A 14,596-nucleotide genomic window follows, 5' to 3' on the forward strand; every position below is an offset into this window, starting at 1 on the left:
TACATCAGTGGCACAGCAGTGCAGCGAAGAGCAGTAGTGATGGGAGCAAGGCACCAGGGCTGTGCTGCCAGAGTCCCCAGTGTGAGTCCTGTGCTCCATTACAGATATTTGCAGATTGGGTCTGGCCTTGAAGGTAGCCTGGAAACTGCAGCTGGCCCACAATGCCACAGCATCCCTCCTGATGACAGTGGGGAGCCAAGAGTGCATAAATGACCACACTGTGTCAGTTACAGTGGCTGTCAATGAGTTAATGGGCCCAATTCCAGATACTACACCATCTGGGACTTGCTTATTTTAGAAACCACCTCTTTCTCTCTCTCTCAATATGACCCTCTTTGTAGTCTTTGGCAGGCAGGGGGCGGAGGACTCTCCAAAGTGCCATCCTCTGGAGAGGGTAGAACTGTGACTAAAAGGGACAGAATACATGCTAAGCCAGAGGTGGGGAACCCTTTCTCTGTCAGGGGCCACATTACCTTTGGGGTATTTTTGGGGGGATCACATGCCAGTGGCGGGTGTGGCCTGAGCAACTACTGCTCTCTCTCTCTCTTTTCTCTCTCTCTACTGCTCTCTCTCTCTCTTTCGCCACCCCTTTTTTACTCACTCTCTTTCTCGTTCTTGCTCTTTTCCCTTCTCCCCACCTACTGGGCTGTTAGGGGAGATGCACATAATTCTTGCCAGAGGTCTGAACTTATTTCTTGCAAAGGGCTTCGGCCCCTCTACTTTCCATCACTTCATTTGTTTCAGCTCCCACCCCCCAATATTTTTACCCTTCCACATTCCTGGTTCTTTCCAGGCCAGGGTCTGTATGTTTTCCTCTTGTTGCCAGTTGCCCACCCCTGCGCTAGGTCATGAGAGGGTCTCCCTAATAGATCTTTGCAAAACAACCACATGCATAGACCATTTTTTTCCTATAGGTTTTTGGTGAATGAAGGAAGGATAGGTGCGAGGTGTTGGATTTTGGCCTGTTGGCTTTTGTGACTTTCCCCCCCTGCTGTTGTCTTCACCGCTAGGTTTTTGCTCCTTTTTAAAAAATATAATATTGTTTGTTTATCTTTTGGGACAATGTTGTTTTATCATTTCATAAGCCACCTTGAATGGTGGAAGAAGCAGGATACACATATTTTGAATAAAATTCTTCACGTTATGTTTTTCAGCTGACTGTATGGTAGACCACACCTATACAGAATGTACTTCATCAGTAATGCAGGCATTGAGACATTTTGAGAAAAGATTCCCACACCACCGGGTGGATGAAATCAGGTAAAGGAGTGGAGGAAATCCCCAGAAGCTGAGGAGGATATTACTGTTACAAATCATAACATGATATGCTTAGAGTTCAGGAGTTGAAATCACAGACTGTACTTTTTGCATTTAATTGCCATTTAATTTCAACCTGTATATATATATTTTAAAAATTATACCTATCTGCTTATATACCTGACAACCAAGGATCATATGGTACATCTGATGAAGTTGACATTGGTCTTTAAAGTGGCATAAGGCTTTTTGTTGTTTTTGGTGCAACAGACCAACACAGGTATTCTTCTAATACATATACACACAGCATACATGCTGTTTCTGACATGGAAGTGATACTTGTGGAGGATGTCCATCTTGTGTGAAGCTGCTCCTGATGGTTTAAGTATTCTTAAAGATAGATGAGGATGACTCTTTGTGTTCATTGGTCTTCACTTGGTAGGCAGGGACCCATTACTGAATCACAGCCTGAGCTAAGGTGGGTCACAATAGCAACACTACCACCATACAAATACATGGTAAAACATTAAGAAGTGGATCCCTAAATCCATGTTTGGGTTAAACGCAGGGAGGATCCAAGTTCTGAAAAGGTCGCAGGCTGCTTTAGGCCATTGAATGTCATTTTTACAAGGGATTCACCTGAATTGTAGTCTCATCCATAGCCTGTTTAGATGGAAATTTAAGAAGACTCCTTTGTATCTTTCCAGTGACACTCTCATTAAGGGTTTGCAGTATTGTCGTGATATGCAGAAAGCTGATGGCTCCTGGTTAGGGTGAGTGACTTACAAATATTGTAAGGGCTCCTGCTGGGAGGAAGGGTGGGATAGAAATCAAATAATAATAAATAAATCAAATATTGCACACTGAACTTGGCTGCAGCACTTGTCACTGTAGTTTCCAACTGGGTGTGAGCACTTGGAATTGTGAAATTTGGACTTTGTTACTAATTAAGCTTTAAAACCGTCATCTTTTAAATGAGTTTCCTACACAATAATTTGGGAGAAGAAAGAAGAGACTAGCTAGTGCAACATGCTTTTTCATTGTTTCAACCAGTGGCTCATCCAATTAGAGGGAGTGCTGTGAATCATCCTTCCACTTGCAGGATATTTGACAGACAGCTCTCATGTTGTGATAATCACCTAAGCCTTTGTGATCAGTGTTCCATCTCTAAGCAGCCTTGTGTGCAATGTGACACATCTGGTGGGACTCTCTATTAACTTTAGTGTCACTCTCCAGCAGGGCTCTGCTGGCTGTTGCTTCCAGCGGCAGACCTCCAGAGGTCTGGAGCAGCTTGCTTTTTCAGTATTCTCTATGTACACAAATCTATTCTGGGATGGAGAGTAAAAACACATACACGGAATGCGATTTCTCATGGAGGCACAAATTGTCTTACCACTGTGGAGGGGTGCACTGCAGCCTAGCTCTACGCACATAAAAGAAAACACAGGAGCATCCAGTCTCTTTTGAGGCAATGGGTTCCTCAATAAGCAGTGAGAGAGCAATTAGCAGTTTTAAGTACAGACCTCATCCCGGTCTGTGTCTGTGTTGGAATTGCTTTTTAAGATATTTTAAAAGTTGTTTTTTAAAATATGATTTAAGATGCTTTGTTTTAATATGTTTTTAAAGATGTTTTGCTTTAATAAGTTTTAAAGTTTTTTGTTTTTAAGATGTTTTAAAGTGCATTTAGTGTTTTTGTTTGATGCCCTGGGCTCCTTCTGGGAGGAAGGGTGGGATATACATTTAATAATAAATAATAATGTGATTAGGAGGCCCAGTTCCTTGAGCTTTGTGAGGTTCTGGCTTTGTCAAGGAGTTTCACAGCAGATTTGTGATAGCGTAGGCATGAAGACCCTCAGCTGCACCCCTAATTTCACTATCTTGAACTGAGTCCTATCTGTGGATGGTAAAACTTTGAAACGCTGCTGCTGAGAAGATACCTTCACGTTGCTGGTTCACTGTTTTGTGTGCCTTATGCAGGGATGTGGTATGAAAGTTTTGAAGGAAATACATAAAGGTCAAATGAAAAGTCCTACTCAAAGGATGGGAACTGTCATCTGTTTCAGTATCTTGTATTCTGTGGCTAATGAGTTTTCCCTCCTCTACAGGAATTGGGGTGTATGTTTCACATACGGCACTTGGTTTGCACTAGAAGCATTTGCGTGTATGGGATACATTTACCATCATGGGTGAGTAAGCAGCCTCTCAGGCAGAACATTAGTACTCATGCTCCAATGGAAGGAGAAAGTCGAATCTCCGGTAAAAGGGGTCGAGGTCCACTCAGCCTTCCATCCATCTGTGGTCAGTAAAATGAGTACCCGGCATATGCTGGGGGGGTGGGGGTAAAGAAAGGCCGGGGAAGGAACTGGCAATCCCACCCCATATATACGGTCTGCCTAGTAAAACGTCGCAAAACGTCACCCTAAGAGTCGGAAACGACTCGCACTATAAATGCGGGGACACCTTTACCTTTTAGGAGTAAGGTTATTTCTAGAATCATTTTAGTGGATTTACCTTCCAACATTGGTACACAATAAAGGTAGCTCATTGTCCCTCTTCCATATTTTTCTAAAGCTCTGCAAGAATCTGCCTCTCTTGAGCAGAGATGGTTTGACTGTGATGTTATTGTGACCCAGGTCAGGGGGGAGGGCTGGCAGGGGGAGGACTCTGACTTTGAGGACTTGAGCAAGAGATTGAGGGAGGAGGTCTTGCAGTGTCCCCAGATTCCTCCTTCCCCTGTGGGAACGCAGGGAGAGCTGTCAGAGAGCTGTGGAGGGCACTCCCTCTGCTCCAGTGGTGGAGGAGACACCTGACCAGTTGGCAGATTCCCAGCCGGACATCCAGCAGTTTCCCACGCCCACCCAGACGGCCAGCCCCCCTCAGTTGGAGGGGAAAGTCGAGGTCCAGCCCCTCTCCCCCCCCCTTGCAGGATTCAGAGGCACAAAGAGCAACTGCCGGCACTTCAAAGGAGCAAACGTTTGCACGGGAAAGGGAAACCTATTTAAGTGGGTGGAGGCAAGGAAGGGATGCTGAGTCAACGTATGCAACTGGAGAATAGGTTAGTCAGTGTCAGGGAAATAGATCCTAAAAAGCATAGTTAGATGAATGAGTCGAAAGCCTTTTAAGGTTGATGTAACTTGAATAAAATGAGAAAGCTTTACTGAAACGTGTGTGCCTGCGTTCCTCGGCTCTGAATGGGACAGATGTGAGACCAAGTGAAAATATCATTAGCAGTAGATGTTGTATGTTTTGAGGAGTGGGAGACAGTATCAGGCAGAATATTCTGTCTTTGCACAATGAGTCCTCAGAATGTTAATGCTCATGTGCATGAAGAACTGACAGCCTAATCCGCTATGTATGCTTACACAGAAATAAATCCAACTCAGTTCAGTGGGATTTACTGCAGGTCAGTGTGCATAAGAATATTTAGATGCAGCCAAAGCCCACAATGGAACAAAACCAAATGAGGCATCTCATAGGCTATTATCTCTCTCTCTCTCCCTCTCTCTTTTATCTTTTATAGGGTGGCATGCAAGGAAGTGACCAAGGGCTGTGAGTTCTTGGTCTCCAAGCAAATGAAAGATGGTGGCTGGGGAGAGGAATTTGAATCCTACAAGTTATGCAAATATATTCAGCACACAGTATCCCAGATCCACCACACTGCCTGGGCTCTGTTGGGGCTGATGGCTGTTGGGTAAGTGCAGAAGCTGCAGTTATGTATCTTAGCAAAGGCTTCTGTCTGCCTTTGCCCAAGTGATTTCTGCAACTGTTAGAAAAGCCAAAACCAGACTCCCCCCACCCCCGAAAAATCAATGCCTGGCAGTGAAGAGTTGGGCTGTGTCAAGCAAGATATGCCAAGGGCTCATACTTCCAAGGTTTGGCAGAAGTGGGCTGATTTGTCCTGAGTCCATTCCCTCTGAAGGCATTTTTACAAACATGTCATCATCCATAGTTTGAGTACACTGTATCACTTGCCGATTCTTTGTTCGGGGCCTGTTAGCCCAGATGGGCTAGCCATGGGAGATGCAGCTACCAGAGCAGAAAAGCAGTGATCTGAACCTCAACAAGAAGAGGTAGCTGTTTCATGAAGTATCTCTGGTTGTGCTTCTTTTCACTGGGTACCATTATGCCTCAAAATAACATGGAAAAGCAGGCTAAAAGAGCTATGTCTGTCACTTTTTCTCTCATACGCACAGTAACAGTCTCTTCTGCCTCTCATGCCACATAGCTAGTTTTTTTAAAACTTTAGAGAGGACTAAATTCTCATGCAGTGTGGTACATACATGTTCTAGGTGTTCCTTAGCCCAGGCAACTGTAGTCTTGCCAAAAAGAAAGGTGATTGAGACGGTCTTAATTCAGCTGAACTTGGTAAAGTGTACAGATCCTCTTCTCTCTAGAAATAGCTATAGTGATATGCTGACAAACTAGTGACCAGTATTCTGTTGGCTTTGCAGATATCCTGATGTTCGAGTTCTGGAAAGGGGAATCAAAGTTTTGATTGACAAACAGACATCCATTGGGGACTCAGGTGTGTTACAGCTCCCCCCCCTTTTCTTAATCAAATATCCTCATAGTAAGGTTGCCAGGAAGAATACATTTCAGCTGTCAAATGCCTGAGTGACTGGGAACATCTTATATTCACCCTAAATGCTAATAATGTGGGGGACAGATGCACCTTACCAGAGAGGGCATTCCATAAGTGGGGATGCAACTGAGAAGGCCCTGTTGTGGGTCACCACTAGCCCATTGTTATGGACTTTGACCATGGCCGGTATATACACGACTAGAAATAACAGCAAGTAGTTAGAGTACAGGTGGCTAACCTGTGGCCTTCCAGATGCTGTTGGACTCCAACCCCCATAAGCCCCAGCCAACATAGCCAATAGTCAGAGATGGTGGGAGTTGTAAACATATCTGGAAAAGCAGCCCACCACCCATGTGGCAGATTTTGGGGTACAATTAAAAAGCAGCAAACTGCCCATTCATTGTTATATCATTGTTATAATTGTTATTTTTACCATGGAATATATATTTGGCTTTTCTGCCTGAGAGGCCAAAATGTCTTTAGCCATCTCTGCTACATTTTAATTGACTTCGGTCTCTGATTCCTACTTCTGGAACAGGGGTTACCAACCAATGGGCACATTTTGAATTTTGAGAAAGTGCTGTGGGCACCAGTCACAAAATGGCTGCCATGGGGGCATGACAAAACACGAAAAGGCTGTTGGGGGTGGGACACAGCATAGCGCACAATTACAGAGAATACAGTTACTGCTGCTTCAAGTCCCACCCCCAGGACAATCTCAGGTTTACCATGGGAAGTTAAGATATGTTCTGCTGGTTCTGACTGTGAAGATCACACAATATTGACTTTTCTTGTATACGCGCGCGCGCGCGCACGCGCGTGCGCGCACTCTCTCTCTCTCTCTCTCTGATGCTGTTGCTGTATGACGGGGCATTCCCCAGCACCAGGCAAAATTGATGGGGGAGCCCCACCATATTCACTGTCTTGCATACATGTACACACTCACAGTATGCCTGCAGACTACAGGCACACATGCTTCTCTCTCTCTCTCTCATTCACTCCCTCTCTCTCACACACACACACTTTGCATATACATCTCTCCCTCTCTGCCCAAGTGCATTTCTCCCTCTCTCTCACAGACCACATGTACACAGAGACTGCATATTCATCCCCCCCTCTCCTCTCTCACCCCCCCATAGACCACACTTACATGCATAAGCTTCCTCCATCCCTCATATACACACATTGGTGTCTACCGGAATTTTTTTTGGGGGGGGTGATTTTTCCAGGGGGACAGCAGCAAAGAAAAACACTGAAAGGGTGTAGGCTAATTTCTCAAAAATTGACAAGAATGGAGTTGCCTCACACAGGATCTACACATGCTAGAAACATACTTTTTTAATGAAAGCTGGGAATCCAGGGGATTATATTTCATCCCAGGGGCACCAAAACAGGCCTTGGAGAGCGCCATGGGCACCCAGGTGCCAGACTGGTGAGCCCTGTTCTACAGCCCTGTTTGCCAACCAAGTGTTTGGTGATATGTAGGAAAGAGACTGTTGCTCTTGAGAGCATTTCCCATGCTGCGGTAAACATCCAATTACTTTGTGTCTTGGTTCTCAAATAGGATTTAATCACTGTAAAATCAGGACAGAAGATTGCATAGTTTGTTCAGGGCATTCCTCTCTTGCCTCTCTCCTCAGGGTGACATTGCTACAGTATTCTGCAAAGCTGGTACTCTCCACTACAGTGGCTACCGAATCATCTTCCCTATTTTTGCACTTGCCCGCTTTACCCGCCTTTATCCTAGTAGCCTTGTCACTAAAGACCTTCTGAACAATGGATCTGTACATTCGGAGCAGGGTCAGACTAGAGGATGCTGAGCAGATAGAGATGCATTGTCATTCCTGAGAGCTTGTACTTCCACCTTCTCAACATCACACAGTGCTTTACTTTCTTGGTTGTTTATCTCTCTGCAGTATATGCTGTTTATTTTTTATTTTTAAAAAATACAATGTTAATTAACTTGAAACATTTATTTTGTGCAAACATCTTTAATTCATCTTACTTATTCTCATAACCTTCCTGTGAGATTGGCAAGGTGGGGAGGGTGTTGGCAATGAAGCTGGGAGATAATGCCTTTTCTTTGCCAGGCTAACTGATCTAACAGCATTTGTGGCTGGGAATAGCTTAAACCATCACATGAGCTATTGCCCACTCATGAACCACAAGGGTCATGTGTGGACTGAGCAGGTGAGGGAACTATCTGCTGAACACTTGTGAGTTTGCTATTCGGTCAGTCCCATAACATATCCACTACTTAAATATAATTCATAGATCTTAGAATGAATAGCTTCAGTCTGTAGCTGGTTTACTATTTGGTGTCTTCCAAGTGGAGCCTGCGCATCTCCCAAAAGCACCACAGCGGAATATAACAGGTGGAATCTAACAAGTATGTTTTAGTCTCCCTTTCATTTGTTGGTAAATTTCTTTTTGTTCTATATGTTCTTTTTGTTCTATATATGACTGTATTTGATTATGAATATGACTGTATTGTGAACTTATCTGGTGATTTAATTATTTGCTCTAGAAATGTGTATCATTAATAAAATATGACCAACCAACCCCTCAATCCATTGAGGGTTAATCCTTTCAGTGACTTCAAGCTCTGGCCTAGCAAAAGGTCCATCACCACTTGGCCAAAGGGACATGACCATAGATACTATGACACCAGGTTTAGTCAGATACCATAGGGGCACCATGATTTTGGTAGAAGCTCCTGAAGTTCCAAGGGCTCATGATGCCTCCTTACCTATCCCTTCCAATCAATATAACGATTAGCATCACAAAGAGCTGCTCAGACTTCATCTGCCCCCTTTCCACTTCTGGCCCATTACTCTCTTCCATTACATCACTGCTATTACAGTACTTTTTCATGGTTTGCCTAACAACAGGACAGAGAATTGTGACAGCCCCCACAGCATTATTCTAGTTAAGACTCTTTTTAGCCTAAGGGCTCATCTACATGGTGGTTTACTGTGTGTTTGGTGCTACTCATATCTCCTTTTAATTTATGTGGTTCACATGAAGTTACCAGCAAACAGAAGCTATCACACAGTTTTCCTCCTGTGAATCCGTACTAAGCCAATCCTCTGATAATACAAAAAGTGGAGGAAAAACCATCTCCTCTGTGCTGTGCTCCTCCTTGTAGACCCTTTGCTCTGATGCTTTTAGGTGGGTGTGTCAATCGTTCCCCTCTCCACACCTAGGGTTACCATCATTTTGTCATTTCAAAAAGAGTACATTTGGCTTCGATAAGTGAAAAGTAAGAGTATGCTGTTGCACCATCTCAAAAAGAGTACATGTACTCTTAAAAGAGTACGGTTGGTAACCCTATCCACACCCACTATATCCTCCTTCCTTCTTTCATTTCTTTTCCTGTGAGCTGACAAACAACTTCTAGCTGCTCTCCTCCATTCTGCTGATCTTTTTTATGTTGCTGAAAATGGTGCCATTATTTTTCTTTTCCCACTAACTTGCGTGCAAAAACATAACACTGCTCAAGCAAAGATTTGTATTTCAGCGGTATCGTACCAGCAAAAATACAAATAATTGCACTTCCGTGTTGTTTTTTTAAATGGAACCTGATAGAACAAACTGAGCATGCTCAGTTGCCAAGAAACCAGAGGGAGTGGAAATGTTAAATAAGAGGGTGTGGTCATTAGGAAACTGCGTGATTGAGCCTTCCCCTCAATGTGAATAGAAAACACTGAGCAGTTGGCATTGAGCCTTTACTGTGGATGCTGTAAATAGAAAAAGGAGGTAAAAACAGTGTCTTTAGTACAAAGTAATGTTCCCATGTGGATAAGCCCTAAGTACAGCTTTAAAGGGCTGCTAGATGATCATAGGATAGAACTATGCTGCTCTTCTCTTGGCTCTTTTAGAAGGAAAACATGCATTTAAAATCTCATAGTGGGTAAAGTCATACGAGGGAACAATGGTTCTAGGGCATGCTCTTAGGACACATGGACCTTTCTGATTCAGAGGCAGTATGCTTGAGGAATGTTTACTGGGGTGCAACAGCAGGGAAGGGCTATTTTTCCCATGTCCTAGTTGTGGCCTTTCCCAAAGCTTCTGTTTAGTCATTGTGGGCAGCAGGATGCTCAACTAGATAGACTTTTGGTTAGAGCCATCAAGGCTCCTTTTATATTCTTATAATGGAGAAACATTGGAGGAGCTAAGCAGGTCTGAGTCTGGTCAGTGTTTGTATGGGAGACCTCCCAGGAACCCTAGCTACAGTGCCTGGAGTTCTATCATGGAAGAAAGATGAAGTAGAAATATAATAAATAAAATGGAGCAGGTAATGGTGGGTAAGGAAAGGGTTCAGTGCTTTGACACAGACACAGACAAACTGACACAGACACACACACACAGCTACCTCTAATCCCAGTTGCCCCTCTGGAAATGGCTTTTTGATTTTAACAGGGTGGTTGGAGTAATGTTTCGTGCATCTTTGTGGAATGCTTTTTTGGCCCTGGGAATGCCATAGATGAAGGCAGGAAAGGTGAATGTCATATGTGCCATAAATATTCTTCTGGGTCGGGGGCTGGGCTGACTGAGGGCAGCCTCACACATAGCATAGTGGAAAGATTAAGTATACCCTCAGGGAGGTATGTCCAGTTCCACTTTGCTTGCGTAATACATACATTAGAATCATGTTTTTTTTACTTTTAGAGGTTACCTATTAACATATACAATAAAACCTTTACAGCTGGATGACTGTTTTTTGGTCTGAGAGCCAATCCTCTGGAGGCCACGTGCCAGTGGCGGATGCGGCCAAAGCAAAAGTGGCCATGGCCAAATGGTTTGTGGTCACAGAAACAGCAAACACACAACACATAGGAATGTAATGTCATGCAATGTTCATACTTACCAAACAATTGGCCCTTGGGTCAGACTGATGGACTATGACAAGGACTGTTTGCCCTGCTCTACCATAGCAAGCACAAAACATTTGGTCCAATAGTCTGGTTTTGATTTACTACACTAATTGGCTGATGTAAAGTATTCAATTTAAACTGCACACTCATAGTTTCATATTTCACAATGTATGCCATACATACTGCATTAATATACCTTAATCTCTTTTCATTTTGGCTAAGAATTGTGCCGTGGGATAGTGGCAATAGCGTACTGCTGCTGGGCCACTCCAGGTCGACATCCCTTTATTTAATTTTTTTTGGGGGGGAGATCCTTACTGGGTCCTTATGTCTCTAGCACTACAGCCACCCGAGTAACTCCTGAGTAAGCCTCAAGCTTAGAGTGATACTATCTACAATGCTCAAGATGGGTCAGTCCATTCTGTCATGCAGTGCAATGCAATGCAACTGGGGAGGGGAGAGATCCTTCCAAGGAAACCAGCCTCCTTTGCAGATCAGCTGGGCAAGGAATAGTTAATCCCTATACACTCTCCCACCATCCGCCACACTGTCCACCTGCCGAGGTGCAATCAAGAGGGGCTTGTGGCAGCATGGACTGTTTGCTCATTTCCTGAGGGGAAGTCTGATCATCCCCCAATCGGTATGTGGAGGGGAAAGAGAGGGGAGAGTTTGTTCTTCCCAGCAAGAGGCCCTTTGCTCCCCCCCCCAGAAGAATCTTATTATTTTCTCCGTGGGTGGGTGTTATGTTTAGCACAGGTAAAAATGCTAAGAAAATGTGAAGGACGAGGGTAGAGTGAACTGGTGTGTGTGGGAGGACGAGGCATCTGCGCTCCTTCTCTGTGCAAGGAAATTTCTGGTTGAGGAAATGGCATCCTAGCCCCTTCCTCTCCTCTCAGCTTTAACCTCTCATCCATCCCTGTTTCCAGCAATGAAAAGATAATTCAGGAGTCCTGCCATTTCACTTTTCGCTCCTTTTAATTCCTTCCAACCCTGTCCCTTCCTCCCACAACCTGGGTTGGGGAATCCAGTGATGCACTTTCTTCCCCCCTCCCCATTTTGGAGTGTCAAACCCAGGAGTCCAGCCAGTTAATCTTTCACTTTCCTTTCTGATCTCCCCAGCGCAACACCCTTCCTCCCAAGAGTGGAGATAAATAATCCAGGATTGTACCACACACACTTAGGGCTGGGAAGAAAACCCAGAATTCCTGGCACCCAACCTTTATTTACTGACTGACTACTGATTGTGTTTATACCCTTCTTTTCAGCCAACATGACTTCTCCTGTAGGGGCTTATAACAATTAAAACCCAACATTAAGCTACAATGTATGTGGGGGGTATCATCCCCATTTTTTCCAGGGTTTTTCCCCCCTCCCAAGTAAGTATACATAGAATAGCAACCTAAGCTTTATGTAACATGATTGTTAAAATGTCTCGGTTTATCCACATGGGAGCATAACTTCGTGCTAAAGACACTGTTTCTATCTCCGTTTTCTGTTTGCACTGTCCATAATAAGGGCTCAATGCCAGCTGCAAACACAGTGTTTTCTAGTCACACTTAAGGGGAAGCATCAATCACACAGTTTCCTAAAGACCACACCCTCTAATTTAATATTTCCACTCCCTCTGTTTACCTGGCAACCTAGCATGCTCAGTTTGTTCTACCAGTAAGTTTCATTTTAAAAAAAACCCAGGAAGTGTGATTATTTGTATTTTCACTGGTACAATACAGCTGAAATACAAATCTTTGTTTGAGCAGTATTATGCTTTTGTGCACAAGTTACGGAGAAAAAGAAAATAAAGGCACTGTTTGCAGCAACATAAAAAAGGCTTGCAGAATGGGAGAAAAGTGGATGTTTCTCTTCAGCCCACAGGAAATAAAATGAAAGAAGGGAGGAGGGAGTGGGCATGGAGAGGGGAATGATTGACACACCCACCTAAAAGCATCAGAGCAAAGCATCTGCAAGCCCTAGAGATACGGAGTGAAGAAGTTTCTTCCTTCCCTTTTTGGATTATCAGAGGATTGGGTAAATACAGATTTACAGGGGGGAAACTGTGTGATAGCTTCTGTTTGCCAGTAACATAATGTGAACGATGCAAATTAAAAGGGGATGCAAGTAGCACCAGACATACAGTAAAGCCCTGTGTAGATGAGCCCTCAGTCTCACAAAGGTGCTTTCTGTTCACTTGTGCACCTATGTCATAACAGTTGAATGTCAATTTTTTTGCACACACTTCCTCTCCAAATAAACAATAACACATAATAAAATAACTTGCAGTGCATTTACTCAGGTATGTTTCTTCTACAGATAACTGGAATGTTAGTTAATTTCATACTGTAGTAACTTTTGCTTTGTTTGGTCTGTTTGTAGACTATTAGTGAACTGAAGTGAGCAGCATTATCAGTGAAACAGGAATTCCTGTAGCCTGTTTAAACCATGGCCACATCCACATCAGACATTTATTCCACTTTAAACAGACATATCTTCTCCCAAATAATCCTGGAAAGTGTAGTTTGTGAAGGGTGCTGAGTGTTATTTGGAAACTTCTATACTCCTGACAGAGCTCTAATGGCCAGAGTGGTTTAACAGTAAGCCCCTCTTCCCAGAGAACTCTGGGAATTGGAGCTCTGTGAGGCCCATGTTTTCACTCTGTGCAATGAAGGTGATGAGTTCAGGTTTACTGAAACTTTTCCAGTCCTCCATATGCCTTTGTTAGCTTTAATGATTTTGCTATAGCCCCTCCCCTGGGCTGTTTGATTTTTGAAAGGAGGAACTTTGTAGTAATTCTACACCTGTTTTTGCCCACGCCTATGTTGGAATATGTGGTTCAACTCGAACTGGTGGGTTGGGCCTGCCTGGGATTATAAAGGGTAGACAGAGAGGAGTCCTCCTGGTTCCTAGGCTACTATTCCTATCCTTTGATCTCCTGCTAACTCTTCCTTCCTGTGTAAACTGTTATTCTTAGGCTGCTGACCACATCATCCAGCTTCTTCTTCTTTGTTCTCTTGTGAGAGAGAGAGAGAGAGAGAGAGAGAAGACATCTTCTCTTTGTCTGCCTCTCTCCTCACCGCATGAGGGCACTGGGCTTACTTAGTGTTTGCATCTCCAGTTTAGCTAGTTAGCTAGATGTAGACCTCTTTCCCATCAAGTATGTACTTCCAGAATAAAGTAGGTTTTTTCCCCCTTATTTTGAAGCTTCAAGTCTCAGTGTGACTAAGTCCGGGGAAGGTGTAATATTTCGCAAGGATTCAAACACACAATGCTCACCCAGATGCTTGAACAGCCTATCCACTTGCTAAATTTACCAAACAAGTGCTGGACTCAGCTACTCTGTGTGCACGTGTATGTGTGCATGACTGAGAAAAGTATGTATATGTGATTTACTTGAAATAGATGCATTTGCGGTTTATGTGTGTGATGGAGGGAGGGAAAGATCTATACGTTGTTTGTATAAATGTGAGAGAAAAGGAGGTATGTATATGTGTGGTCTGGGGGGAGGTGCACTTGGACAGAGATGAAGAGAGCTTTGTGTAGTGTGTGTATGTGTTTGAATGAGAGAGTGAAAGAGGGGGGAGGTGTGTATGTATGTGTGGTATGTGAGGGGGTGTGGCTGCGAGGGGGCTTGGCATGATTCATGAAAGGACCCTGCACTTCTAAAGTTGTTACTACACTACTTGATAGTGGAGTTATGTGCTCCTCACTTCCCCAAGCAGAAAGAAGTACTACCTAGGTTTGGTTTCCTTTGAATGAGTGAACACTGGAGACTTACAGCATTTTGTGTAATATTTCCTTATTTACAAGTATACACACAGAACATAAATGAAGCAAAGAGGTATGCCTACAAGGCAGCAGATTTGCTACCCCACATCAGATCTCCATT

At 43.8% G+C, this 14,596-nt stretch overlaps 1 protein-coding gene across 5 annotated transcripts in view; it reads left to right on the plus strand.

Annotated features, from left to right (window-relative positions):
• The window catches only part of LOC133387735 (lanosterol synthase-like), a 68,314-nt gene extending 59,913 nt beyond the window's left edge, over nt 1-8,401 (plus strand). For 4 of the 5 annotated variants that reach the window (XM_061633133.1, XM_061633132.1, XM_061633134.1 and 1 more), the window contains 5 exons: nt 1,155-1,260; nt 1,965-2,030; nt 3,363-3,443; nt 4,778-4,948; nt 7,480-8,401. In XM_061633133.1, coding sequence (XP_061489117.1) covers nt 1,155-1,260; nt 1,965-2,030; nt 3,363-3,443; nt 4,778-4,948; nt 7,480-7,612 — 557 coding nt within the window. In that variant the 3' untranslated portion in view covers nt 7,613-8,401. Of the gene's footprint in view, nt 1-1,154; nt 1,261-1,964; nt 2,031-3,362; nt 3,444-4,777; nt 4,949-5,708; nt 5,783-7,479 lie in introns of all 5 variants that reach the window. The other variant, XM_061633131.1, reaches the window with a different exon arrangement.
• The last annotated feature ends 6,195 nt before the right edge of the window (nt 8,402-14,596 follow it).

This window comes from Rhineura floridana, chromosome 6, assembly GCF_030035675.1.
Source record: "Rhineura floridana isolate rRhiFlo1 chromosome 6, rRhiFlo1.hap2, whole genome shotgun sequence".
NCBI classification, from domain to species: domain Eukaryota; kingdom Metazoa; phylum Chordata; class Lepidosauria; order Squamata; family Rhineuridae; genus Rhineura; species Rhineura floridana.